The sequence below is a fragment of the Miniopterus schreibersii genome, assembly GCF_964146895.1.
Source record: "Miniopterus schreibersii genome assembly, chromosome: 2".
Lineage (NCBI taxonomy): Eukaryota > Metazoa > Chordata > Mammalia > Chiroptera > Miniopteridae > Miniopterus > Miniopterus schreibersii.
In genome coordinates, this window is record NC_138102.1 from 133,347,294 (window position 1) to 133,374,129 (window position 26,836).

At 46.1% G+C, this 26,836-nt stretch overlaps 1 protein-coding gene across 4 annotated transcripts in view; it reads left to right on the plus strand.

The window, feature by feature from the left end:
* PPM1H (protein phosphatase, Mg2+/Mn2+ dependent 1H) overlaps window positions 1-26,836 on the plus strand; it is a 270,856-nt gene that overhangs the window by 94,804 nt on the left and 149,216 nt on the right. For all 4 annotated transcript variants that reach the window (XM_081129750.1, XM_081129752.1, XM_081129753.1 and 1 more), the window contains exon 3: window positions 18,493-18,834. In XM_081129750.1, coding sequence (XP_080985876.1) covers window positions 18,493-18,834 — 342 coding nt within the window. The remainder of the gene's footprint in view (window positions 1-18,492; window positions 18,835-26,836) is intronic.

Below are 26,836 nucleotides of genomic sequence, written 5' to 3' on the forward strand. Positions count from 1 at the left end.
TGGTAGCAACTGCTAAATATGGTTAGAACAGGCTGGTTGGAAGTATAAAATCCCAAAGTTTATAGAAAATGTTGAGCCCGTGTCTTAATTAATCCTGATAAATATTAGTGAAGATTATTCTGAAGTTAGTCCCACATACGTCATTGTCTATCGATAACGCCCACTGAATTTTTTATGTTTGTTTATTTGCTAATTGGAGATCACGTGATTTCTTTCGTACCTACTTGGCAGATTTTGAGGATCGAGTTATTATGGAAAAGTCTTAGAAAATGTACAACATTAATGATCATTAGATTCGGGTGCCAGGGACTTTCGTGTTGCTCTTTCCCCTGATATTTTCCCCCTGCCACTGGGATATACAGTGATTTCTATAAAGATAAGTCAGTGTAGACATTTGGGCCAAGGCCAGTTGGTGATGGCAGTTTTCCTTCTTGCCAAGTTCCTCCGCAAAATGGAGCCGGGAGTAACTTTTAGCTTCCTTTCCTGAGGAACAGTGAAGCCAATACGAGCACGTTAGGATGGAGCCGGGACCCTCCCTGGGATGGTTCTGAATCTCTCTGGGGTCCGAGGGCCGGGAGGCAGCAAGGGGGTGCCGAGCAGAGGCACGCATCCTGGCCCCCCCTCTCCTGCCTCAGCCGCAGAGGCTTCTCTTCTGTTTGCCTTGTATATTGGGCTGCTGCTTAGCGTTTAAGGCAAGAGCTCTGCTGCTTTTTTTCTTTTTAGGTTACGTATATTTTCCCAAATTTTACTTAACCATTTTTAGGTGTACAGTTCAGAGTGGCATTAAATGCACTCCTGTTGTGCAGTCGTCTCCACCATCCACCTCCCGAACATTTCATCTTCCCAAACTGAAACTCTGTACCCATTAAACATCATCTCTTCCCGTTCGCCTCCCTCCCCTTAGGTTGCCCTCGGCGATCACCATTCCACTTTCTGTCTCTATGAATTTGGCTACTCCGGGTACCTCATATAAATGGTGGAATCATACAATATTTGTGTTTTTATATCTGGTTTACTTCGTTTGTCATAATGTCTTCAGTTTTCATCCATATGTAGAATGTGTCAGAATTTCATTCTTTTTTTTAAAATTCACACCCTACGATATGTTTATTGATTTTTTTTTAGAGAGAGAGAGACATCGATGTGAGAGAGAGACATCGATCGGTTGCCTCCTGTTCACACCCTGACTGGGCATCCATCCTGCAATCTAGGTAAGTGCCCTGACCGGGAATCGAACCTTCAACCTTGTGGTGTGTGGGACGATGCTCCGAACAACTGGGCCAGGACTTTCCTTTTTAAAACTGAATGCTGCTCTTTTGTATGTACGTGTGTATAGACACCATTTTGTTCATTGATTCATCGATGAACCCTTGCTTCCATCTTTTGGCTGTTTTGAATCATGCTGCTGTGAACAGGGGTGTACAGATATCTATTCAAGTCCCTGCTTTCACTCCTTTTGCATATATTCCCAGAGAGGAATTGCTGAACAATACGGTAATTTTGTTTAATTTTTTGAGGAGCCGCCATACTGTTTTCTGCATCAGCTGTGCCATTTACATTCTCACCAGCAACACATAAGGGTTCCAGTGTCTCCACTCCCTTACCCACACTCATTAATTTTTTTTAAATAGCAGCCATCCTAGCAGGTGTGAAGTGGTATCTCATTGCAGTTTTGTATTTCCTAGTGATTAGTGATGTTGAGCATCTTTTCATGTGCCTATTGGGCAGGTGTGTATCTTCTTTAAAGAAATATTTACTCAAGTTCTTTGCCGAGTTTTAAATTAGGTTGTCTTTTTTATTGTTGTTTGCCCTGCCTTTTTTTTTTTTTTTTTAAATATGTCTTTATTGATTTCAGAGAGAGGAAGAAAGAGGGAGAGAGAGAGAGATAGAAACATCAGTGATGAGAGAGTCATTGATCGGCTGCCTCCTGCACGCCCCCGACTGGGGATCGAGCCTGCAACCCGGGCATGTGCCCTGACCGGGAATCGAACCGCAATCTCCTGGATCCTAGGCTGACGCTCAATGGTTGAGCCATGCCTAGCCGGGCTGCCCTGCTTTTTAAAAGCCTGAAAAAGTATACTCTCTCGTGCCAGATGAATCACAGCATTTGAATACAAGGAATGAGATGCTGAGGGTTCAGCAGGGAAATCAACAGACAGAAATCCCTACTCACAGGGAGCTTCCATTCATTGTGGGAGACAAGCAATTAAAATACGTAGTGTGGCGATGATCAGCTCTATGGAGAAAAACCAAGCAGGGAAGCAGAGGGAGTGTGAGGTGCAAGGGGTGGTTGAAGAAGGCATCACTGAGGAGGTGACGTTTGGGCAGAGACCTGAAGTGCAGCTAGTTGGAAGGGAGCATCCTAACATTGCAGATCATTGCAAAGACCCTGAGAGAGGAACAGGCCTGGCGTTTTAAAGCACCAGCAAGAGGCCCGTGTGGCTGGAGCAGAGAGAGTAAAGCCTGGATTGCAGGAGGTGTCAGGAAGGTAATGAAAGTGGAGCGAGGCAGCCTGGCAGGACCTGAGAGGCCCGTTACCAGGACTTTGGCTTCTACTCTGAATGAACATTTTAGTACCAGAGGACACTGGATACACACTGCTTAAAAGAGGCTTAGTGATTTTCTCATCTAGAAGGCATCCCATAACTCACACCGTGCTGCTTAGGAAGGATAGTGCCATAGGGCCCAGAGCAAGAAAACACCTGCAGGAGACAGGGAAGGTGGGTCTACCCCTCCCCGCGCCCAGGAGTCTATCTCTTCTTTCAACAGACACGTATTGAGCGCAGAGTCTGCACGCTGGGCTTGGAGATAAGGAAATGAACTTAGTACAGTTCCTGCAGCTGAGCTGAGGAGGTAGAAAGAGTCGGTAAGCGGCAGCACCGCAGTGGCGCGAGCTTCGGGAGAAAGATGGGCAGTCGAGATGGTACGGGAGCCTCACTCAGGCTGGGCACTGGCAGCCTGGGGAGCAGCGGAGGAGAGGGAATAGGTTGGATTAGGGAAGGCCTCCTGGCGAAAGTGACATTTGAGCTGCCACGAAAAGTCGATAGGAGTTAACCAAGCAAATAAAAGAAAGGGGAGTGTCTGACGGGGCACACGCGGGTGGAAAGAGGCTGGTGTCAGAGCTTGTGAGGCGCGTCTGCTGTGTGCCGGAGCACGCGCAGTCGCTCGGGGCGTGGTAAGACAGAAACAGGGCCGGCTTCACACACGAGAGCCCTTTAATGCCCTAATAAGCTGGACTTACAGCCCAGTGACTTTAGACGAGAGCGTAATGGGCAAGACGGTGACGGCAGTGGGGAAGCTCGCTGGGGACGCGAGGGGCGCACGCTAGAGGCTGGGACGCCTGGGAGTGTGGCTCAAACAGAAACCTGGGTGAGAAATGATGAAAGCTGGGAAGAAGGCAGTGAGTAGAGCAAGGGAAGGCTCAGAAGAGATGATGTGAGAGAGACAGTTGAGGTGACCTAGTGACCTCAGCTGGGTGCTGGTCCTTGGAAGCGGACCCCGGGAGCCGGCACAGGTGTAGAGGCGAGGGGGTGGGGAGGAATGACTTGAGTTTTGAATATTCGAACTTCCAGGTGGAGGGAGGTGTTTTGTAGGAAGGTAGGAATACCGGTGTGGAGCTCAGGAACAAGTCTGGGGAGGCTTAGATTTTAGGAGCCGCAAGTCCAAAGCAGTTCCAAGCAGAGAGGGGAGCTGCAAGGAGGGGGCGAAGTAACTGTGCCTGGGCCGTAGAGAGGTCAGAACAGTAAGGATGATGAAAGTGGGCAGGGACTGTGAGCAAGAAATGGGACCACAGGGTGAGTAAAGGCACCGTTGCCTCATTTGCAGACAGGCATGAAGCATGCGAGAGGAAGATGCAGGGGCTCCCCCCACAGTATGTGATTCATTGCTCTCTCCTCTCTCGACTCTTCATCCAAAATAAACTTAGTCAAGTTAAAATAAACATTTGCACAGACTTCTTTCATGTACAGTATCACCTTAGTGGATATTGAAGAAAGCCTAAAAATTACATGGTGTTTTTCTTACTGCAGATACTAATTGGTGTAGAGATTTTAAGACAACTTTAAACCATCTCTTATGCCAATTCATAGAGAAATCTGTTAGCCAAAGGAGTCACATTAACCTTCCTGTGTGAAAACAAAACTTAAAACAAAAAACTTGGTGGGTAAAATAATATACACTGTATTGTACCTCTCCTGGCTTCCATGAGGCCTTTACCAAAGGAGCTTGTTTCCCTGTGTTTGGCTGAGCTCTTAATGGCAGCACTGGACTTAGAAAGAAAGAAAACACAAAATAATTTCAGGTTCCATCTACATATAAAGAAGATGTCAGGAATGAAAGGAGCCGTGTTCGAAAGATGTCATAAAACTTAAAAGGGGTACAAGTGAAAGAGTTGAAAGTGCTCTGCACTGTCGCGTTTTCGCCGGGAGAAACGCAGGGGGACGTGGTTGAATTGTACTCTCCCTTACAAAATACTCAGAAATGGATTCAGTTTCTTCTTTTTAATTTAGAGATTAGTGAGATAATTAGAGAAATAAACAAACAGCTCTCTTTCGAGTAATAGGAAAGAAGTTTTGAAATCTCTGACGTGGACCTGAAGGAAAGAAGGATGTTTTCTGTGGTAAGTCAGGGCTGGAGCTCTCCCTGCGCCGGGATCACGTCGGGCGGTCTGTGTGTGAAGAACCGTAAGCCCACAGCCAGGCAGGTTGGACATAGACCCTCAGGGGCAAAGGGCAAGCCTCTTGACATTTCCATGCCTCTGATTATTTGTTTGGGGACATAGGGTGGGTGCCTAGGAAAGAAGAGAATCTAAAAATGCTAATATTCCCAGAAGGCTCCCCCGTAAGGTTGTCCCTCAGGAAAGATGCTGTAACCTTGCTGGGCAGCACCTTTTCCTTACCAGCCTCCTGCCTGCCTTCCTCCCAAGATCTGTGGGAACAGATCACCATTACTGGGTTTTCTTTCCTTTGGTTTGAGAGGGTTTTAAGGAGTCTATCACGCTGATTGCCAGCCGCAAGTGAAAACATAGCTTTTCTGAGAACTTTGCTTTTCAGTTCTCAAGTACCTCGTTCTAGAAATGAGATAAAGAGGAGGACACCAGATGAGTTCACTCTTGAGGGCATCTTACAAACCTAGTGTTAAGAAGTTCCTGTCCTTCCCAGACAAGAAAAGGCTAGAGGAGTTCATCGCCACCAAACTAATATTATAAGAAATGCTAGGAAGAAAGGAGGAGGGGGGAATCAACAATATGAATAATTAAATGGCAATAACTACATAGCTATTGATAATTACTTTAAATGTAAATGGATTTTTTAAAAGCTGGGGTAGCAATACTTATTTCAGACAAAATAGACTTTAAAACAAAGGTTATACCAAGAGACAAAAAAAGGCATTTCATATATATTAACCAAGATATGGAAGCAGCCTCAGTTGTCAATAGATGATTGGGTAAAAAGTGGTGTTACATGTACACAATGGAATATTAGCCATTAAAAAGAACGAAATCATACCCATTTGTAGCAACAGGGATGGCCCTAGAGGGTAATATGCTAAGTGAAATAAGTCAGACAGAGAAAGACAAATACCATATGATTTCACTTATATATGTGGAATCTAAAAACCAAAGTAAACAAGTAATCAAACAAACTCATAGCTACAGAGAACAAACTGGTGGCTGTCAAGTGGGAGTGGGTTTGGGAGGCTGGGTCAAGGGATTAAGAAGTACAAATTGGCAGTTACAAAATGGTCATGGAATGTAAGTTACTGCACAGGGAATAGAGTCAATAATATTGTAATTACTACGTATGGTGCCAAATGGGTACTAGACTTATCTGTGGAGATCACTTTGTAAGTTATATGAATGTCTAACCATATGCTGTACACCTGAAACTAATATAATATTGAATGTCAACTGTAATTGAAAAAGAAAAGTTCCTGTCCTTGTGTAAGATGTGTGGGTGGGAGAATAGGCATTGTGGCAATAACCAGGACACTTTCCCCCACATCCAGCCGCTATTAGGAACAGATTGTTTGTGGCTTAAGACTAGGCTTGTGGACACATGCATTCCAAGTCTATTTCCTTGGGAGCACCCTCATGTTGTGTAATTTAGTCAAAACACATCAAAGTATGTGGTTTCAGTATCTATTAGCTCAGTGTCTAATTACAATAACCGGAGATGGCTGCGTCCCACTGTGGCCAAGTTCATCAGCAGGGGAGAGGAAAGCCGATTACCCTTCTCAGCAGAGGCTAGGACAGCACTGTGGGAATTCAAGGCAGACAGGATCAAGCTGGGGTGGGGAGAAGCCAAAGGGAAATGAGAAGGGGCTATTTCAACTCTCTGGGGTGAAGATTTGCTGTTCTTTTCCTGTTTCCTGCAAGGATTTTCACCCCCAGAATATTCAGTGAAGGTTGCTTTGCTTCCACAGTGGCCACCCTTCTGGCATACTTGGCCCTCCTTTGGCAGTCTGCTTCCTGCAGTGACGTCAGCTATTAAAAACACACAATAGGGGCTGCCTTTTAGTTCTCTCATTGTGTTTATTGCTCTAAATTTCCCCTCTTAATTAAGGTCTTTGTTCTGGGCATGTCCAAAGAACATAACCTTTCTATTTATGGACTTAGATTTTTTGAAGCTGGAGTGCAGTGGTTTCTCTCAAAACCCGGAGCTCCGGGGGCTGCAACTCCTGCCAGTGGTTACGAGGGGTGATGACTTCACAACCCGGAATGGTCAGGCCCAGGGCAGTGAGAGTAACTGTACAGTCCCCTCCCCGGTGGCTATTGGTTTACTATGAAGACCAGGTTTGACCAAGATGTCTGTAGTAGCTGAGGACACAACTAAGACTTGGCTCCACGGTAGATTTTCCCGTCGCTGCAGCTGTGAAGGCTGAAGGAGATGGAACTTTCTTCCCGCTTCACTTGTAACCTGACTTCCCTACAGGCTTAGGTGCAAAGAACATTGCCAGGGGCAGTGAGCTCTTGAGGTTTTCTTTTCTTCCAGTGTTTGTTTGTCTTTAAACACAATCCTCAGCATTCGTGTGCCAGACACTGGCCTCAGTGCTGTGCCAGTATTAATTCATTTAACCTCATGATACATACAAAAGTATGTGCTGTTATTTTCTTTATTTTTTCTGATGAGGAAACGGAGGCACGGAGCTGGAAGGTGTGGAGCCTGATCTCAACCCAGGGCACTCCGACCTCAGAGCCTGACCTGTAACATGCTGCCTCTTTATCCATTAGCAGTTGGGAAATGTGGCAGGAAAATGTCTTTGGAAAAGTCTGAAATGAAGGATAACTTCTAAGGTTCAATATCCTTTCATACTAAATATTTTCTCATCTCCGTTACGATTTCTCTTTTGATTTAGGAGTTATTTAGTAGGATGCCCTGTCAACTCAGCAACTGGATAACAGCTCTTACTGACTCAGGTGAAGAGCAGAACGGAGATGAAATTATCACCGTCTTGTCCTTATAGTTCACTTTGTCTTGCTAAAGCATCAATGTTTGCGTAGAATCACGGCAAAAAGAAAAAGCCTTTTGATTGAATAATGAGTGCCTTGACTTTGCATCCCAGCCACATTGGGTTACCTTGTGTAAGTTACTTGATCTCTCCATGGCTCAGTTTTCTCATCTGTGAATTGGGACTAATGGTTTCTGCCTCATAGGGTTGCTAGAATTAAATGAGTTAAAAATAGGAAAAGTGCTGAGAATAGTGCTTGACGTGTGGTGTCAGTAAATAGTGCCTGTTGTTATTCTGATAGTGTAGTTTGCAGCTGCATTTCATTATTATTTCATGTTACTTACATTTTATTGTAAACTAATTTATGGAGAAGTTGTTGAGGTATAAAGTAATAGTCTGTGAACATTCCTGAGCAAATTTATCAGTCTACAACAGTGATTTTCAGCTGGTGTGCCGCAAGAATTTTTAAAACATGCAATACCTGACTGTCTAGTTGGGGGCACTGACCTCTTTTCCCTTCGATTGTCAAATAAAAAAATGACAACAGCCAACACAATAACCATCTAGTGTGAATAAATAAAAATTATACCTATTTTTTGGTCATGTCAGCAAAAAATATATTTTTTGGTGTGCCGCAGAATTTTAGTAATTATTTTATGTGTGCCATGAGATGAGAAAGGTTGAAAATCACTGGTCTAGAATAAAGCACAATACAACTAAACCAGAACTGTTGCAAACTTTATTTATTTATTTATTTATTTATTTTATACATATCTTTATTGATTTCAGAGAGAGGAAAGGAGGGGGAGAGAGAGAAATAGAAGCATCAATGATGAGAGAGTCATTGACCGGCTGCCTAGCCCTCAACCCGGGCATGTGCCCTGACCCGGAATCAAACCGGGATCTCCTGGATCCTAGGTCGGTGCTCAACCGCTGAGCCATGCCCGGCCTGGTTGTTGCGAACTTTCCCAGAAATTAAAATGAATATTTAGTATATTTTAAGATATGGGTCTAAATTGCCAGTTAGAAACAAACCCCAAACAGACTAAACTTATCCTGCGTCCTACTGCCTCATTATGTTGGAGGAACTGAACCATAGGACTCTGGGTTTTATAGTGTCAGCTCCTAAGAAGGAGCAGCGTTCTCACTTGAGTATATGAAATTAAGGGTTCTTCCCACTGATGAGCAAAATATTTGAATAGTTTAGTCAAAAAGAGAGGCATGGTTAAAAAAAAAAAAAAAAAAGCAGCCTCAGCAAACCCTGCAGGAAGGGCATGATTCCAAGTAGACGGCAGTGGAGCATGGGTCCTCGGGAGGGCTTTCACGAAGTTGCTCAAATGTTTCCTCACCTCAGCTTCGTCATCAGCTTGTTCATTCCCCCCTCGCTGGGTTACTGCGCAGATCAGGGGAAGACCCGGAGATCGAGAGCACTGTGGCCGAAATGCCTAGAACAGTTCCTCTAGATTCCAAATTCTCCTCGCTGTGATACCTTCAAAACTGGCCCGAAACTTTGTGGAAGTCAAGCCATATGGTAGCAGCTTATAGTGGGGACTCGGGAGACGAGGCCACATCTGTGTTTCCCCGGGGCCATAAGGAGCAACGGGAAAGAAGGGATCCCTTCTGTCTGGCAGTGAGAAAGGAGGCAGGTGAGTGCATCCCATGCTCAGACTCGCCTTCTGTGAAGTCAGCCGTGGGGTTTAACTCACAGTGGGATTTCCACATGTGGGATAGTCCTTTCCCGTCGTTGATAGATAGGGCCCCTCCTCAGGTTATCTAAATCCCCGGCTGCTTGGGGTAAGGAAGGGAGGATGAGTGTCAAACAAGCCAAGGACTTGTGTCTTCAGGACAGGCAGCCAGGGGGAGGACACCACTTTTTCCCACAGGACAGCTACTTCTAAAGTAGCCATCTCCAGACCATCACTCAGAGACAATGGTTTTGAATAGGTACCCCCAGAATATTTTTTCATTTGTTGATATATTACCATACTGTTGTATATTCATATAGTATATAGTTAATAGTTACACAAATACATATTTTTACAAATGTAAAACTAAAGGCAATATTTTAATAACAGTAACAGTTATGTGGTGTTTATTATATGCCAGGCGTTGGTCTAAGGGTTTTTCACACAGTGACTCGCTTACTGTCTTGCTAAAAGCAAGGACTTCATGTTCCCATTACCTAGTATCTCAAGGCACAGTTCATCATTAATAATAGCAAATATGATTCCATATTTCAGCTGTGTCCTTGAGCATTTCAGATACTTCTGGCTAGATGGGTTATTATTGCAGATACTTTTGGCTGGAAGGATTATTACTGTCCGATATGATTAGACTGGCATGACGGAGTTAGTTCAGTGCCAGCTGCGACATGTTCATTTGCTCATGTTTTCTATCAGCAGTTTCTCTGCAGGAATTTCTTGAAAACCTGTTTTCTACTTTGTAAGGGATAATTTAGTAATATAAATTTAGTTGAAAACTTAGTAATATAATGGAAAAGACCACGTAGTTGGGGGCACAGGTCCCCGGCCGTGGGTGGTAATATGCTGAAGCTAATGGTTTTGAGAGTATCCATGGTCCACAGAGACGGCCAACAAACCCACCACCTGAGGGCGCCAGAGTCCGTGTGAAGGGGAAATACTAGAAGAGCTGAATTTCTTCAGCTTTAGGTGAAAACTCGGGAAAGACTTTCTAATTTTCCTCCTAGGCGCTGACTGTTGTTTCTAAGGCCCCTCAGCCTTCAATGCGTTGTTGTGGTGGTTGTGGCGCGAGGTCACCTCACCTGGGAGGGGGGGCCTGCGGGCCTGCAGGCTGTTAGCCAGCCGTCTGCGGTGAGCAAGAGGCTTCTTTAAGCGGCACAGAGGTGTCAGCCCTCACTCCTCGCTTTCCTGTGTGTATCCTGCCTTACGTCTCAGCACCTCTGTCGGACCCCACAGGAATCATCTCGGTTTTGTCTAGAATCTCCCTTTCTCTGTAGCCACCCACTGCCTCCCGGATGGCTCGTGGGTGGTTTTCCCTGTGCGCCCCCCAGGGTTGATGTGACTCCTGTTTCTGCAGGGCTGAAGTTTAGGCTGCTGATTTTGGACATACTTGATTAGCTGTGCAGTAACTGCACCTGAGACAAAATGGACACACGCTGCTTGTGGGGGACTTATTTCAGCTCCTGACTGAGTCAGTGGATGAATTTTTATTTGAAATACTTAAGAAGCTCTGCCCAGTTACAGCTCATAAATTCAAGTTCTGGCACTATAGATACTCATGTAAATAGGAAAAAGAAAATAAGAATATCATTCAAAAGCAGTTTCTAGAACCTTTGAGAAAGGAGGCTGTAACATTGAGCCTACTGTAGAGAAATCCTAAGAGAAACTGTGAACTTGAACCCCCAATTTGTCACCTTCTGTAATCTTCATTTGGCTGCAGGTGTGTTCCTGAAAAGGGGTGGGAATGCATGTATGTGTTGTAAATTACATATAAGACTATATTGTTTATAATGAAATAATTTAAAATGCAACTGGGAAACGGCTCCAGAGTCATTCTTTTGTAAGGCATAAGTGATGGCTGCCAAATTTAATTATGTGGCAAGTCAGGAAAGGGCTCGATTATGTTTTGCTTTAAGAAGAGTGCACTTTTTAAAAAAAATATATCTTTATTGATTTCAGAGAGAGGAAAGGAGAGAGAGAGAGAAACATCAATGATGAGAGAGTCATTGATGGGTTGCCTCCTGCACGCCCCCGACTGGGATTGAGCCCACAACCCGGGCATGTGCCCTGACTGGGAATCGAACCCCAATCGCCTGGATCCTAGGTGGACGCTCAACTGCTGAGCCACGCCCGGCCGGGCTAGAGTGCACTTTTAGTTCATGCTTATCTGAAGCAAAAACAAGGTAAATGGTTGTTAAAATATAATATTAGTAACTTTAAAATTCATTGTGTCAAGAGTATGTGACTCTGAATTTAAAGGGAGTGATTTTTCAGGCTTACAACTTTGCATCCTGGGCTGGTGACCCAGCAACGCTTTCCGATTCTATCAGAGACTAATCCGGGACCCCTGCTGAGAACATTTAGTAATCAGTTCATGGCCCATGACATATATGCAATTACTGGTAAGCAACAAAGTAAAATAGTGCAGAAGTACTAAAGGCTACAGAGTAAACAGAAACCAGGGAGATTCATTCCTCGAATTCGTGTGTATTGGGAAACTGGAAAGTCCCTTAACCTGGAATCTGAGGAACTGGGTTCTAACTAACCTTGGTATCACCACATACGCGAAGTTACTTGACTGTGCTGTAGCTAAACCATTGGTAAAATGGGATAATGACACCCACTTTATGGTGGTGGTGTGAGGATTAAACACAGTAGGTACTCAATAAATCTCCTTTGAACTTAGATTTTTCCATCGCAAGGTAATTTAAGAATAGAAGTGACAGGAGCTGCACAGTAGGGAAAGGTGAGCACCCCCTTTGGCAGAGTTGAAAATGTGTGGTACATCCTGTTTGAGCACGACACTTTCACAAGTAGATTTGGTTTTTTAAATGTGTCTTCAGAGAGAGGAAGGGATAGAGGGAGAGAGAGGGGGAGGAAAGGAGAGGGAGAGAGAGATGAAAGAGTCATCGATCGGCTGCCTCCTGCATGCCCCCCTTCTGGCGATCGAGCCCACAACCTGACCAGGAATCGAACCGCGATCTCCTGGGATCATAGGTCGACGCTCAGCCGCTGAGCCACGCCCAGCTGGGCCACAAGTAGATTTTTATTCTCTGTTAATATCTTGGTCCCTTTCAAGCACCATATAACCCACTCCATGTTCTTTGAAATGTCTGGGGAAGTGATTAGTCTCCTCTCCAGGGCCACTGATACTGCCCTGACCCAAGCCGTCTTTGCCTCGGACCAGCCCCTTGTGAGCCTCTTAAGTCCTCCTGCTTCCTTCTCACAGGACACCTGCAGGATGCCGAAGGTTATCGCTTCTGATGCCAAGGCATCTCCCGTTCCCAGCGCCCCGAGGCAGCTGATCGCGCCTCCTCGGTGTGCCCTGCCAGACTCCAGAATCTCACCCCCTTGACCTAGCCCTCAAAGCCGGCCTTGATCGGCCACTGTCCACTTGGGTCCCTAGCCCGTTTTTCACCTGCATTGCCTATTAGTTGTTCCCTTTTTCCAGAATATCCTTTCTTTCAGTCCGTCATTGCCCAAGCAGGTGACCAGTCACATACAGTATGATGAATTCTGCAATAGGGCTGTGCTCAGGGTACAGTAGGAGTTTCCAGGAGGAGGTGATATTTAAGATGAAACTGAGACAGGTGGGGGTCGAGCAAAGAGGGTGGGGACAGTGATTTGTGATGAGCTGCAAGTGCCATAGTTCGGTGTGGGTGGGATTTGGAGTAAGAACAAGAGACTAGATCAGAGATTGCAAACTGGGGCTCAGAGTCTGGAGCCAGCCCCTGTTGCTAAAAGAAATATGATCAGATTTTAAGTTTTAGAAAAAAAAAAATTACCCAGGTTGCAGAGTGGAGAAGTGGATTTGAGTGCCAGGTGTATGGTGGGACGAGCTTTCCCTCCAGGGCCATGGAGTGTGGGGCAGGGTGTTCAGGTTAGCCCAGGGGTTGATGGCTCAGGGCAGGGACTCTGTTCCCAGCTGCATCACTTAGGGGGTCACCTCGAGCAGTTGCACTCTCTGTCCCTCGTTTTCTCCTCTATAAAATGGGGGTAATGACCATTCCTCACACAGTGGTCATTCACAGGCTTGGAGGAAGGCTTATTGAGCTGATGTGTGTGAAGCATTTAGAATACTGCCTGCTGTGAAAGGTTTGCTAAATGATGGGAAGGGTGCCGTAGACCCAGCTCTGGGTGTTTCTGTGACTGTGGTGTCTTTCACTTTAATAGCTGGCCCGGAATCAAAGCATGCAGTGAGAGCCCACTTTGTGGTTCTATTTCCCCAAGTAGTGTATCACTCACTTTGAGTTCCCTGCCATGGGAGGACGCTGAAAACTTTGAAATCTCTTGCTGGGCTTGGTTTTATCTAGTCCAAGGGCTTTGAATTTTTTTTTTAATACTTGTATCCTTTTATCCAAAATAGTTCTCAAAACCCTAATGTGTATAACTCATAAAACGGTGCTGCTCTGGTTGAAATTGTCAGAAGAACTCACCACTGAAACACCCACTTCCCCTCCCCTTTCCTAAGGTGCACATCAGAACCAGGAACACAATTTGACCACCACTCGTCTGGTCAGTTCAGGGAGATATAAGTGACTTATCCAGGGTCACACAGTGGACCGAGGGCTGATTTGGGGCTAAAATATGGGTCTCCTGACTCATTAGCAGCCCCCTTTCCATGAGACGAGGGGTTCTCAACTTTGGCTGCTCATGACAGTCCTCGGGTGGGGAGGCTTTTAAAAGGATCAAGGCTGGGACCCCACCTTCAGAGATGCTTCATTGGTCTGGGCTTGGCCCCCACATCAACCAATGCTAGATTATTCAGTAAGCAACAAACTTCTCTGTGGAAAAATTGTCTTACAGGTTTTAGCTGTGAAAAAAAATTTTTTTAAATGTGTTTTCATTGATTTCAGAGAGAGGGAGAGAGACAGAAACATCAATGTTGAGAGTCATCAAATGGCTGCCTCGTGCACACCCCCTTCTGGGGATCGAGCCCACAACCTGGGCATGTGCCCTGACTGGCAGTCGAACTACAGTCTCCTGGTTCATAGTTCGACGCTCAGTTACTAAGCCACGCCGGCTGGGCTGAAAATTTAATTGCATTTAAAAAATGAGCTATGCTAGAGTTTATAGCATTGCTGTGCGGAGGGGTTCTCAAGAGGAGAGCGTTGACCCCTGTGCCCCACTCAGAAACCTCCCAACAAGGTTTCCTCTTGATAGCATGGAAATTCCCCAGATATGTTGTCACCTGGTTGGTGTGGTGGCTGCAAAGCTCTCTGTCTGTTTGAAGGGAATGCTTAGAATACTTGTCAGAAGAATCAGTTGCTTTTTAAAAATGTAGTAGCGTTCCATTGCAGTGTAACCCATTTTTCATGGGTTTGGGCCTCTTTGGTTTAAATCATGGCTCTAGAAATATGACGACGTTGGTGTAACAGACCCTGTGCCTGGACCCCGAGACAGCTGCTCCTCTCCATTCCTCGCCTGCCACTGCTGTAGCCTCCTCAGGGACGGTGGCCGGGTTTTCTTTTAAATGGTCACCGAAGGACTGTGTGTGGAGGTTTTACTCAGGAGGCCTGGACTCTTTGGGGAATTAGATGCCATGAGCAAGAATTTCCTTCCTTTTGCCATTTTCCTTGGTCGTGAAGATGTAGTATGACGTGTACTTTACTAATGTGGCAAATGACAAGAGTCAGGTGGCTGTAATAACTGCTGCCACCGTTGCAGGCAGCAATGAGCATAAACAGTGAATCGAGGTGTGTGGAATGACAGTGCCTTATTCCTGTTGGCGACCAAGTCAGTTACTGCTGATACTGTTGTGCTGTGTTCCCTTACAATCATAATAGGAGGAAGCGCTAAATTTCATAAGTTTGTGAAAATAAAGCAGATTCGCATACTCCCTGAATCCTAGCCAAGGATGCCTGGGGAGTCGGTTTTAATCGGCCTACTGGTGCCACCTTCTCGATCTGTTCTGTGCTTGTGCCTACTTACCTTACACGCTTCCCCCTGCCCCGCATGCCGCACATCCCGGGACGCTGTGTAAACATGCGCATCCTTTCTTTTCCGTGTCTCCAGCTCTTGCTACAGAATCTAACAACAGAGCCTTTTCAAAATGTCATGAAGCCCTCATGACAGGACGCCCAGAGGTAAGCTGTCCAGGGCCTGTGTGGCCTCCCGAGCCACACATCAAGGGCCAGGCTCCCGACTCTCTACCCTACCACACTGAGTTACAGTTTCAGCCGTTTTTGCAAGAGGGTTGGTTACTCCACCTTCAGGTGTTGCTTCTGTGACCCAGGCAGAAAGAAAGGGGGAAGGGTGAAAGGCAAAGCACCTGGCCAGCTGAGCTGTCCTTTTTATCAGGAAGTCGGTAGCTTTTCTGGAAGTTGCACCCGGGAGACTTCCACTTGCAGCTCCCTGGACTGTACGGGGTCATATGACCACACAGCTGCAGGGGAGTCATCAGTGGATACATTGCAGTCCCAAACAGAGTCAGTAGCGAGGCGGAAGGGGGAGTCGATGCCAGGTCAGCATCTGCCAGAGTCAGCCACATCATGTAAGCCTACGGGCATTGCCCTCTCCTGGGCCAGCGGATCACCTCTCAGCCCACCCAGATTCTACTTGTTCAGTCTTCAAGGCCCATCTTCTTCCTCGCCAGCCCACGCCGAGCTATACTTCTTAAATACAGAGCTTTCAGAGTTACCAGAAGCATCCGGGTCTTCTAAGGGTTGCCCCTCCCTTTGCTGAAGAACTGAAAGGCCCAGAAAATGACTGACTGAAGGTCACATTGTTGTGGTAATGATAGCAGGTCCCCCCCCCCACACTCACACAGACTCGAGTGTATCCCTATTTCTTAACTAGTGGCTCGGCATAAATTACCATTTAACCCTCCCAAGTACTCCCTCTCCCCTAAGATAACCACTTGCATTTTACTTCCTAGGAGAGCGTGGCAGAGATACTAAGCAGCAGGGACAGCCAGCTCTGCAGTGACCGAGCCAGGTCTGATGCCTGTGCCTACTGCCTCCCTAAGCTGCTCTGCCTCCCACGTAGGGGACTGGTGTCGGGTGGCTTAGAGCCCATTCTTCTAGGCCTTAAGTCATTCTTTCCACTTAATTTTTCTCTGAGTAAGGGGGCTTGTTCCTCTGTTTTATGGTTCTTTTAGTTGTTCATAAGTGTTTTTTCTGCCTGGATTAGGTTAAATGTCTTTTTCGGATGGCATCCTCACTTTCATTCTTACTTTTCTCCTAATCCTCGCAGCATCCTTTGAGTAATCTTTAAAAACATAAATTAACTTGGTCATTCCACCTCAATCAATGGCTTTTATTACTCTTAGGCTAAAGCCAAAATTCGTCATGTGTCCTGGCAGGACTGAGCCGTCCAGCTGCTACCTCCCTCCCAAGTCTGACCTTACCCTGCTCCTTTCCTGCCTCTTTCCCCTGTTGAGCCACATGGCCATGGTTCAGTCTCTGCTTACTCATCAGGCATCTGCCTACCACAGGGACTTTGCACCTACCTGTTCTTGCTGCTGCCCGGCATTCTCTCCCCTCCTTTCCATATCTTGTGTCCTTCCAGGCAGTCCTCAGCCTGGTCCTCATGTCTTCAGGGAGCCTTCTCTGCTGAGCCCCTCTGCAGGCTGGCCTCACAGCGCCAAGAACCTCTTCCTGTAGCCCTCACCGGAGTTATGTTCTTAGGTTTATTTGTGTGATTATTTGATCAGTGTCTGTCTCTCCCCCTGGATTATTAATATTAGGCCATATCTGATATCTCTTTTATCTAGTCATTTATCCCCACTGCTTATTATTTTTGTGTTTGTCATGTAGAGTGCGCTCAGCAAATATTTGTTGACTAAAAAACAAACAAAACCCCTCTGCTGCTATTTTATCTCTTAGTGCCTAGTGCATAATTGAGTGAAAAAATTTTAAAGGGTGCAAATGGAGTAATGGCATATGTCACTGTAACTATACACTATCTTCCAGCATCATTCTAAGATAGACCAAAAATGGTGGGAGGTAGGGGAGATGTTGTTTAGGGGGACAAACTTGCAGTGAGATAATGCACAATATAGTGAATAGAGAAGCAATATTGTGTTATAATTATTGTGTTATAGATCTTAACTATTCTAACCGCAAAAAAGAAATAATTACATTACATGATAGAGGTGCTAATTATTGCTATAATGGTAATCATACTATAAGATATAGACATATCAAGTCAACATATTATACACCTTAAATTTACACAGTGTTGTATGTCAAATATATTTCAGTTAAAAAACTAAGATGGCCCAGCCAGGCGTGGCTCAGCTGTTGAGCATCGACCTAGGATCCAGGAGATCGGGGTTCGATTCCCGGTCAGGGCACATGCCCGGGTTGCGGGCTGCAGCCGATCCATGACTCTCTCATCATTGATGTTTCTATCTCTCTCTCTCCCTCTCCCTTCCTCTCTCTGAAATCAATAAAGATATATTTAAATAAATAAATAAGATGGACCACAAAAACTTATTTAATGGCTTCAGCTAAAAAAAGAAGAATCCAGTATTTCTTGTTTCGGGATAGATAAGCCCAGCAGTCAGAGGTGGACATCACCTGCACCTTACCTGTTTTATCTCAGTATTTAATATCTCACCCCTCCGGGTAGATCATAATTGAGCTATTTTGCTTCCATAGCTAAGATCTTAGGCATGTGCGATTCAGACATGTTCATCTGGACATTGTCTAGAAATCAGCCGGCAGGTACTAATCCAGGGAAGGCCAGGGACCTGGCTGCGCGGCTGTAGGGGCAGGAAACAGACGCTGGTGACAGCTGGGAAGCGGGAGGCAGGGAGCAGGGACAGGAGGTGGGAACGGCTGCTCTGGTGAAGCCCGGCCTAGGCGGTGTGTGCGGGAGGAGGGTCCTAAACACTCAGGGTGTAGACCCAGGAGGATGGGGCGTCATTTGGGCGTGGAAGGCCCCTAAGGGGGGGGGGATGAGCCCATTGATTTCCCCTTGAGGAGCCTCAGGAAAGGGCCTTTCTGCACACAGTCCAGGTGCGGGTTAGGGGTTAAAGCTGGACCTCCACGCACACCTGTCCGTCCGGAGCTGCACCTCAAGCACGGACACGTCGAATTAGGCAGATCTTGCCCCGGCGGGTAACTGAGCGCGGGGTCGTTTGGGTCCCTTCCCCACGTGGAGAGGCAGGGACGTCGCATCCCGGGGGGCGACAACAGCAGGGACAAACATGGGGGACCCTCCCCGGAGTGTCTTTGCCATGTTTTGACCCCACCATGTGCAAGCCAAAGACAGACAGACAGACAGACAGGGGGATGGGCCGAGCCCCGCCCTGGGCCCGGCCACGTCAGTGTCACGGGGGCGGGGGGGCACTGTGGCCACCGCGGCTCTCACCCGCCCTGTCCCCCTCTCCCACCAGGAATCGGAGGGCGTGTCCTGCCACTACTGGTCGCTGTTCGACGGGCACGCGGGGTCGGGCGCCGCGGTGGTGGCGTCGCGCCTGCTGCAGCGGCACGTGGCGGAGCAGCTGCGCGAGCTGGTGGAGATCCTGAGGAACTCGGCCGCCCTGCCGCCCGCCTGCCTGGGCGACGAGCCCGACGCGCCCCCTGGCGGCCGCGCGCTCACCCGCGCCGCCTCGCTCCGCGGGGGCGGCGGCGCCCCCGGCTCCCCGGGCACCCCGCCCACGCGCTTCTTCACCGAGAAGAAGATTGCGCACGAGTGTCTGGTCATCGGGGCCCTGGAGAGCGCCTTCAAGGAGATGGTAGGTGGGGCCGGAGGGTCACCTAGGCCGAACCCTTGCTGCTTGCAGGCTCCCCTAGGGCGCGGGCGCTGGTTGCGGGCTCTCCGCGACGTCTCCCTTTTACAACAGGGCCTCCATTCTCAGTAGTAGGTTTGGCAGCCAGATAGAGTTCCTGGCAGCGCGTGCTGGCCAAAATGGAAAAAGAAGATGAAAGCGAGAGAGGGTGCGTGAGGCAGTAGGCTTATTAAATAAATGCACGGGTTATTGCTTCTTTGGGGCAGGCTCAGATTGGTGCCAGCTGGTACAATTCCACTTAATGGAAATGAGCATGGCTGCCATCTGTTCTATACATGCGGATGGGTTCCAGGTGTTTGGGGAAACACAGCTTTTAGTCAAGTGCTCAGAAGGACCCTATTTATACAGCTCTGATCTGAGAACAGCTAGTTTATGGTGATTGGCGATGTGGCTCTCTCATTGCTTTACAAAAGCATGGGCGAGGTCCAAGAATCATTTGTTTTGCTTGGGGAACATGGACTTGCTTGTGCATTTGAGTCTGAGCGTGCCTGGTCAGCTGATTCAGCTGCTCCCCACCAGCCTCACCCCTAGAGCACACTCAGGCTGAGCGCAGCTGCTCCCGGGCCCCTGCTGTCCCTGCGCCTGGTGGCATGCACATAGAAGGTGGCCCCGCTCCGTTCCCTACCCCCTTCCCTCTCAGATCACTTTCCACGCAGGCAGTGATTTGGGTTCCAAAGGTTATCTCTCCTGAGCCAGCAGCAACCTGCATGCAAAGAGGAAGAGATATGTAAAAGTAGTATAAGAACTTGAATAGGATGCGTGGGTGGTAATGTCCTGAAAACCTAGAGATTCAAAATGACAACAAGCTTTTAAGTAAAGCGAGAGCAGCTAGGAACATCCCCCCAGAATTGCGTGTAGACGCCCTGCACATTTCAGGATCTCCCGACCTCAGGTCATGTGCTAATGGCAGGAAGAAAGTAAATAGTATTACACAGCATCTAATTTGCTTAGAAGGCAAAAATAGTTCATATATTTGCACCTCAAACATGCACCCTTTCCTCACTCTAACTCCTTCTTTCTTTGGTCCCAGTGTGTCCCTCCTGTCACACAGATAATATTTACCCTTCCAGTAGCAGGTGGTTTAAAATGCACCCCTGTCTCAGTAGTGTCTGGTAGTCTTCAATGCCAAGAAAACCATCAGAGCCTGGAAAAGATTACTTAGGGCAAAAGGAATCAAGGTAGTAAAATAGACTCCTCCTGAGGCTCAGTATCTGTCTTCTCTCACTCTCCAGCTAGCCGTCATGAAGCTCTGGTCTGATTAAGTGTTCAGAATGCTAGTATTTAATTGAGGTAAAATTTGACAATGAGCTTAGAGCCCTATTGGGAGAAAAGTGTAAAACAGAAGAAACTTTGGGTTTTTCAGTCTGTAATTGCTTTTGCCTTGACCTTTTTTTTCTTTTACTTGGAACTCCTGGATTCTCAGTTTTATTCACCAGAGGCCAATGTCACTGCGAGTCAGGCCTCTACAGGGTCTCAGGCCTTTTCTTCCCGTTACTGGCTCAGGGTTACCAGCAACAACTCTACTTGAAATGAGAGGCCCATTCGGAAAAATACTTCGTAAACAGCCTTATTCTTGTCTTTTATATTTTTTCAGCTTTTAGCTAGGCAGTTCATTACCTGAAAATTTTCTTGGAAACTTAATTACTTATTACTTATTGTATTATTTTCCATATGAAGAACTGTAAACATACTTTTGCCCACCCCTGTATTTGTTGAGAACTATGTGCCAGGCCTAATTAGGAAAAGAGCATTAGATAAATTGGGCAAAGCCAGGTATTAAACACGCAAGATATAGACCGGAAGGACCTTGAGAGGAGAGATGCCAGGTGAGGTAGGAGTCTGATGAAATCAAGCAAAGGGTTCCCTGGAGAAGTGATGCTTGCGGGGGGGGGGTGGGGTGGGGGGGGGTTAGGCAGACAAAACCTGAGAGGCTGAGAGTGTTCTGAGCAGAGGAAACCATTTGCGTGAAGAACATCAGAGAGAGAACTCAGATGGGCCACAGGCAACACACTGACATCCACCGTGGCTAGAAGACAGATTTCAAAGGCAGGAATGATAGAAGGTGAGCTGGAGAGGCAGTTTAGAGCTCACCTTTGGAGGACCTGGTGTGCCCTGCGTATTATGACTTCATGGCTTTAAGGCTATTTCTTGTTCTCCAGGCCATCCCACCCCGCGACGCCTCTTCACACTTTGGATTTTCCCGGGCTGTCTCTCTAGCCCACCACGTGCTAGAGGCCCACCTGCACTTTGCACCACGTGTGGCCTTATTAAGTGAGATGCTCATTATTCTTTGGTTTTCGTGGTGCTTGGTGGGGTGGCCCGACCTCCTGCCGTGAGTAATCATTAGTACTGTCCCCTTTTACTCAGCTGTCCTTGTTTAGATGTTGTCTTACGTTTACACTAATTACAGAGACATGCTCTTATTTTTGGTTTGCATCATCAGGGACTTCAGAAAAAATTTACCCCAGCGTCAGAAATAGTGCATGACTTAGCCATTTCATCGCTCAGGGTGAGCGTCAGAGCCCTGACTCAGAAATGACACTGTACTCGCCATGTCATGGCCTGGGATGCCATCGCCTACTCATATGAAATACTTTTTCTTTTCTGTCCCTCTCAATAGATCTTTGAGAGTCATTGTTTCAAGGTAAACTTTGGTTTTTTTTGAGTGCCCACTATGATTTCCTTATCTGCTGGCCTGATCTTGGCAGTTCTGAAAGGCCTTTCAGAGACGGCAGGATTGGAATTTCCCGGCCACTCCTGCCTTTCTTCCTCACAATAACCAGCTGCTTTCTGGCTTTCCTGTTTCTAGGTGTTCTCTAGGTCTTGCAGGTTGTGTGCCATTCTGATCCTCTGTAGTAGGAACACTTAGTATTAAATAAGATCTAGTCATTTCCGCTTTGTGGCGTTCTTGCTTTCTCACACTTTTAATCCCTAAAAATTTCCCAAGCCCAGCACCTAAGCCTCAAAGTTGCCTCACTGATATTTCCATAGTTTCTCTCTCCTTCCCTCCCTCCCTCCCTCTCTCTTTCTCCCCCCATCTCCCTCCCTCCCTTCCCCCTCCATCTCCCTTCCCCTCCCTTCCTCTCTCCCTTCCCCCATCTCCCTCCCCTTCTCTCTTCCCTTCCTTCCCCCCCCCACCCCAGTCACTAGTATAGATTGAGCTAACATTTTGTAACTACATTCTTCTAGATACCATGGGGGTCTAGAAATAAAATATTAGATTTTTACATTTAGGAACATTTGTGGTCACTCATTGTACGAATCTAGAGATGTACAGTATCTCATTTATTTTGATGTTCTAAGTAACATTAAGTAGGACTGTGGCATGTTAATACCTATCTGATAGGGACAGTTGGTTTAAAAAATTCAGAAACATCAAGCCAGAATAAATAGTACTTATTTCCAGGAAAAAGTAGGTACTAGTCAAAAACATGGACTCACAGAAGTGGGGCAAAATGCTTTGAACAGTTTCATCAAATACTGGAAACTTCTTTGAGGGCACTGCTTCTCCTTTCCTTTTCTGTCTTCGGGTTGCCTGGCACCGCACGTGGCTTGCGGTGAAGGTGGCCTCTGACCACTGGCCTCTGATACTTACTGTGAGTGCTGGCGGAGGCAGGTGTGCCCTGTGACCGCCTTATTGTATCTTGTCTTGGATCTTCATTCATAGTGACAAAGCTGTATAGCCAGTTCCTCTTGTGAAAAGGGAACCGTGGCTTCCGGATTTTCAGAAGCCTTTGGCTTACTTCGGTTCTGCTTCCCGTCAATGCTCTGTAACAGTGCCGACTTTAGCAGCTGAGTTTTGTCACTTACTGTGTTTAGGTGGTTGCTTGGCCCAAGATGATAGATGTGAATGAAACAAATGACTTGTCAGGCCTGATGTCAAGGGTCCTCCCTACTTTCCCACCCTACAGAAACAGGGTAGAATAATCAGCATTTCAGATGCTCAATGGAAGTTGCTTCCATTGTTGGTACAGTTGCAGGAGACCTTTGCCCTTGGAGGAATCAGAACCATGTCAGCCTGCCACCTCCAGGATTTGACTTCTGGACATAGGCAGGAGAATCTTAAAATTCTGTCTTATTTCCTTTTCAGTACTGGTATAGATTCCTCACCACAGTGAAGGATGTTCTAGAAATTTGGTTGTTATGAGGGAGAAAAATGAAAACATTTTAACTTGTAAAACCTGTTACTGAGTAAATGATTGGAAATACCACTCAGCTTGGCTTTGTTGGTAAAACCATATGGTGACACTGTGGTGGAAAAGAGGAGAATGAATGCAAAGCTTATTTATAGTTTAGATGTCCTTATGTTTTAAAAATTAGCATGTTATGGCTGAGCTGTGGACCTGCGTGTCTGCCTCTACCTAAGCTAGAGTTTTGTTTCGCCTTTGTTTCTGGTGCATCAGAAGCTCCTCCGAGGGAATGAGCGTGTGGTTCCACTAAGAACCAGCAGGTGGCAATATCAGGCAGCACTGGGTTTTTCCTTCCCGGTTGCCTGGCTGACAGATTGCCCTGTTCTAAGAATAAACCGAAATCAGACTCAGATACTAAAACCATGCAGAATCTTATTATTTGTGACTGACACTATTAGCAATGTGTTCAGAACTATGTTTTAACCGACTTAGGGGGAGCTGCCAAGTCCTATTGAAACTACCCAACACTTGCTCCCTTGTGCTGCCTGATGTTGCTTTCTTTTTGCAACCTGAAATTGGTCGGAAACAAAGAACGATCCGGGGGTTGCATCATCTCTGGGACTTTCAAACCAAATTACAACCATCTCGAGCAGTATATTTGCTGTCTTGCAATTCTTTCCTGCCGCATTAGTCTCATGTGACACACATCTCTTTTTCCCTTCATTGTTCCCACTCTTTCTTGCAACAAAAAGGAGCAAAATAAAAGCCCCAGTCTTAAATTGGGTTCATTCTTTGATTTAGAGATAAACCTAGGTTAAATGTAGTATTTAGGCAGACATAACACAGGATAAATCAGCCCTGCTAAGTAGAAAGTAGCCTTGAGAGGCCTGCAGGATTCTCGTTGAGCAGATAAATCAATTATCTCATTAGATGAATCTCTTGAGTCATTTAAGTTGATCCTTTTAGACCATATTTGAAAAGGAATGATAATATGAGCATGTTTTTTGCTGGTTTTGCTAGACTTATGTCTTGAGGTTTTTTGATTTTAGCTAAAATAGTTTAGCCAAATAGTTTTAGCTAAAGTGAGGAACTATTCCAAATTGGTCCTTGTTTAACTCAAAATAGTGGGCAGTTTTTCCCATGATTGCATTGATTTAAAAACAAACAAACACCTGAGGGTTTAAAAAAAACACTATGCATTTTTTGGTCTGTTTTACCTAGAGTGTGAGAAACTTAAACTAAATGGAAAAGTTGAGAGTTTGAAGAGAATAGGTAGTTGATTAATGGTAAATATGTCTTTATTGACTTCATTTATCGTGTTAGATCTGGTAGTAAAAGAACCATCCAGATGGTCCTTTAATGTTCCTTTCAGTACTAAGATTTTGTGAAACATCTTTCAAAGAGGAGTAGGTGGTGTAGGAAAAAAATAAATGTGCTATTTTAGCTTCTAGGGAGGGGAGAGGGAAGCAATTATTTTTAGAATATGTTCTAGTTACACCCAGTTTTAGGAGAAATAGAAGAGTGTATTTTAATGTCAGTGAATCCTTCAGGGTAACGAAGTCTGTGGAAACACAGCTTTCAAATCCTTGTCACTGTGATTCCAGAGAGCAGACATGTAGTTAAAGCATGTGTGTGGGTGTGTGTGTGCACTTGCTCACATGTATGTTACTACACAAATGGAGGTGGGGGTGGAAAGCACGAACATAGCAAAGTTTCTTGGATAACACACGGCTAGACTTTGGTCCATTATGTATGTGAAAGTGCTGCCAAGTTTAGCATTCCTTATGCTGGGGGAGCTAGAGAGAAAGTAGTTGAAACACAGGAAAAGATGAAAAAAAAGATGAGATTAATTAGAAAAAACTATTGAATCGCTATTAATGTGATAGCAAGGGGTAACTGGGCAAGCTAACTGGAATGTTTCCCAAAAAATTACGGCAAATGTGAACTCTACCGTAGCAGAAAATCTTAGTGCTGAGCACTCTTCCTCGATATTTTAAGGAGGATTACATAATTTTATAATCATATTTTCTCGTGATGTAAACCATGATAATGCACGTACGATACAGGATAGACTTGAGTCCCAGCGGATGTCTCGCCGTGGACTCTGCGTGCCAGAGCATTTCCCCCACTTTGGGTCGCACCCGCGATTTAAGTCTGTCTGGAACCATCCCTGCTCCAGTCCACGTACGGCATGCAAGCAGTGGGTGCTTGGGGATTTTTAATAAAAATTGCCTTTCATCCAGACTTGAGGTATTTAAACAAATATTGATTCTGGATGTGAAAGGGTAGTTTCTGTAGCTAGAGCGGCTCCTTCCAACATATAAAAAACAGTAATAATTGGGTGTGGACTTCACATACCAATTTATATGTTAATTTGATGAAATGTGTATCTATTATAGTATCAACTTTACAGTATTTATTTAAATGTGAAAAAATGAATGAATCCACCCACAAACTCCTTTGTGGATAGGGTTATGGATCTGGTTTATGCGGAGTTTGGAAGTTAAACAGACAAAACGTCTGCGGGCTCGATGCTTGCTTTCTCCCCTCGCCCACTTTTTTGCGACAGCCCTCGGCTGCTGTCCAGGCCTCCTCCGCTCTTCACCCTGCACCCCCCCCCCCCCCCCCCCCCGTGTGGGTTCTGAGAACCATTCGTTCTTTCTGGTCATGTGACTTCATTTTAACTGAAGTGTGGGTTCCTGCTGACTTCCCTCAGTGAGCCTTTATTCGCATTGTAAGCTGTTCGTTTGTGAATCGTGAACACATTTCTCTTATTACGGCAGAGCTAAGGTGGTGGGGGGAATCCTTTTGAAACCCAGGCAGTTTTCAATGGATGACTTTATTTGTCCACTTAATAGACCTTCCTTAAACTGCCTTTTATCTGGCCCGGTGTAGGTTTTGAGGGTCTAACAGGGACTAAGAGAGGTCTCTGCTCTCAGCCATGGAGCTTTCAGGCTGTGGAGAGGGCCTAGATGGCCTGCTAAGCCCCTCACACACGCCATCTAATTTAATCCTCAGGACAGTCCTTTAAGAAAACTAATTTATACAGTTTAAGTAAATTTTTAAAATCCAGTATCATCCTTGAAGGTAGTCCTCATGCTTGACCCTTGTGCAGCTTTTTTTTTTTTTTAAAGGCCTCACATGTTTATTACTGAACCAACCTACTAATGCAGGAAAAAATCAACAAAAAGAAAAATCATTCTTCCAATAATTTTCCAATAAAAACGCCCAGTTGCCCAGACAGTGGTGGTCTCTTCAGTGACTTGGTAAGACGCAGGCATCCTGGGTGCTGCACAGAGGTGTGAGCTTCCCTCCTGTGCGATTCCCCGCAGACCCAGCCTGCTTCTCCCCCAGCATCTCCTCCTGGACTTGTGCCTGACTTTATTACCAGTTTTCACCCAGATCCATTGGGGAATGGGCCGATTCCGATTTGGTTCCACGGCCAGGATCCTCTTGATCCTGAAAGTCTTGTGAGAGGACCAAGCAGAGAAGAGTGAGCCGCGCGCGCCCGGTGGCCGAGCCTTGGGCTGCTGTTCACTTACTCCCGTGCTGGGCTTTCCTTCTCTTGCTTCTAAACTGTCGCGTCCCACATACACCACTCCCACTGCCTTCCCCCTTCCCCACTTCATTCCCAGTGTGTTCGTTTCTCCCAGCTCCTGTCTTTGTGCTTTTTTTCCTCTTCAACTTTTTAACCAATACACTGTTCACAGCCTGTAGCCGCAGCTCAGGCGCTTCTGTTTCCAGTTTCTCCTTGGTGGTTAATCTAGCTTCATATCACAACTTCTGGCCCCTGGAGTAAAGCAATTGTTGATAAATGC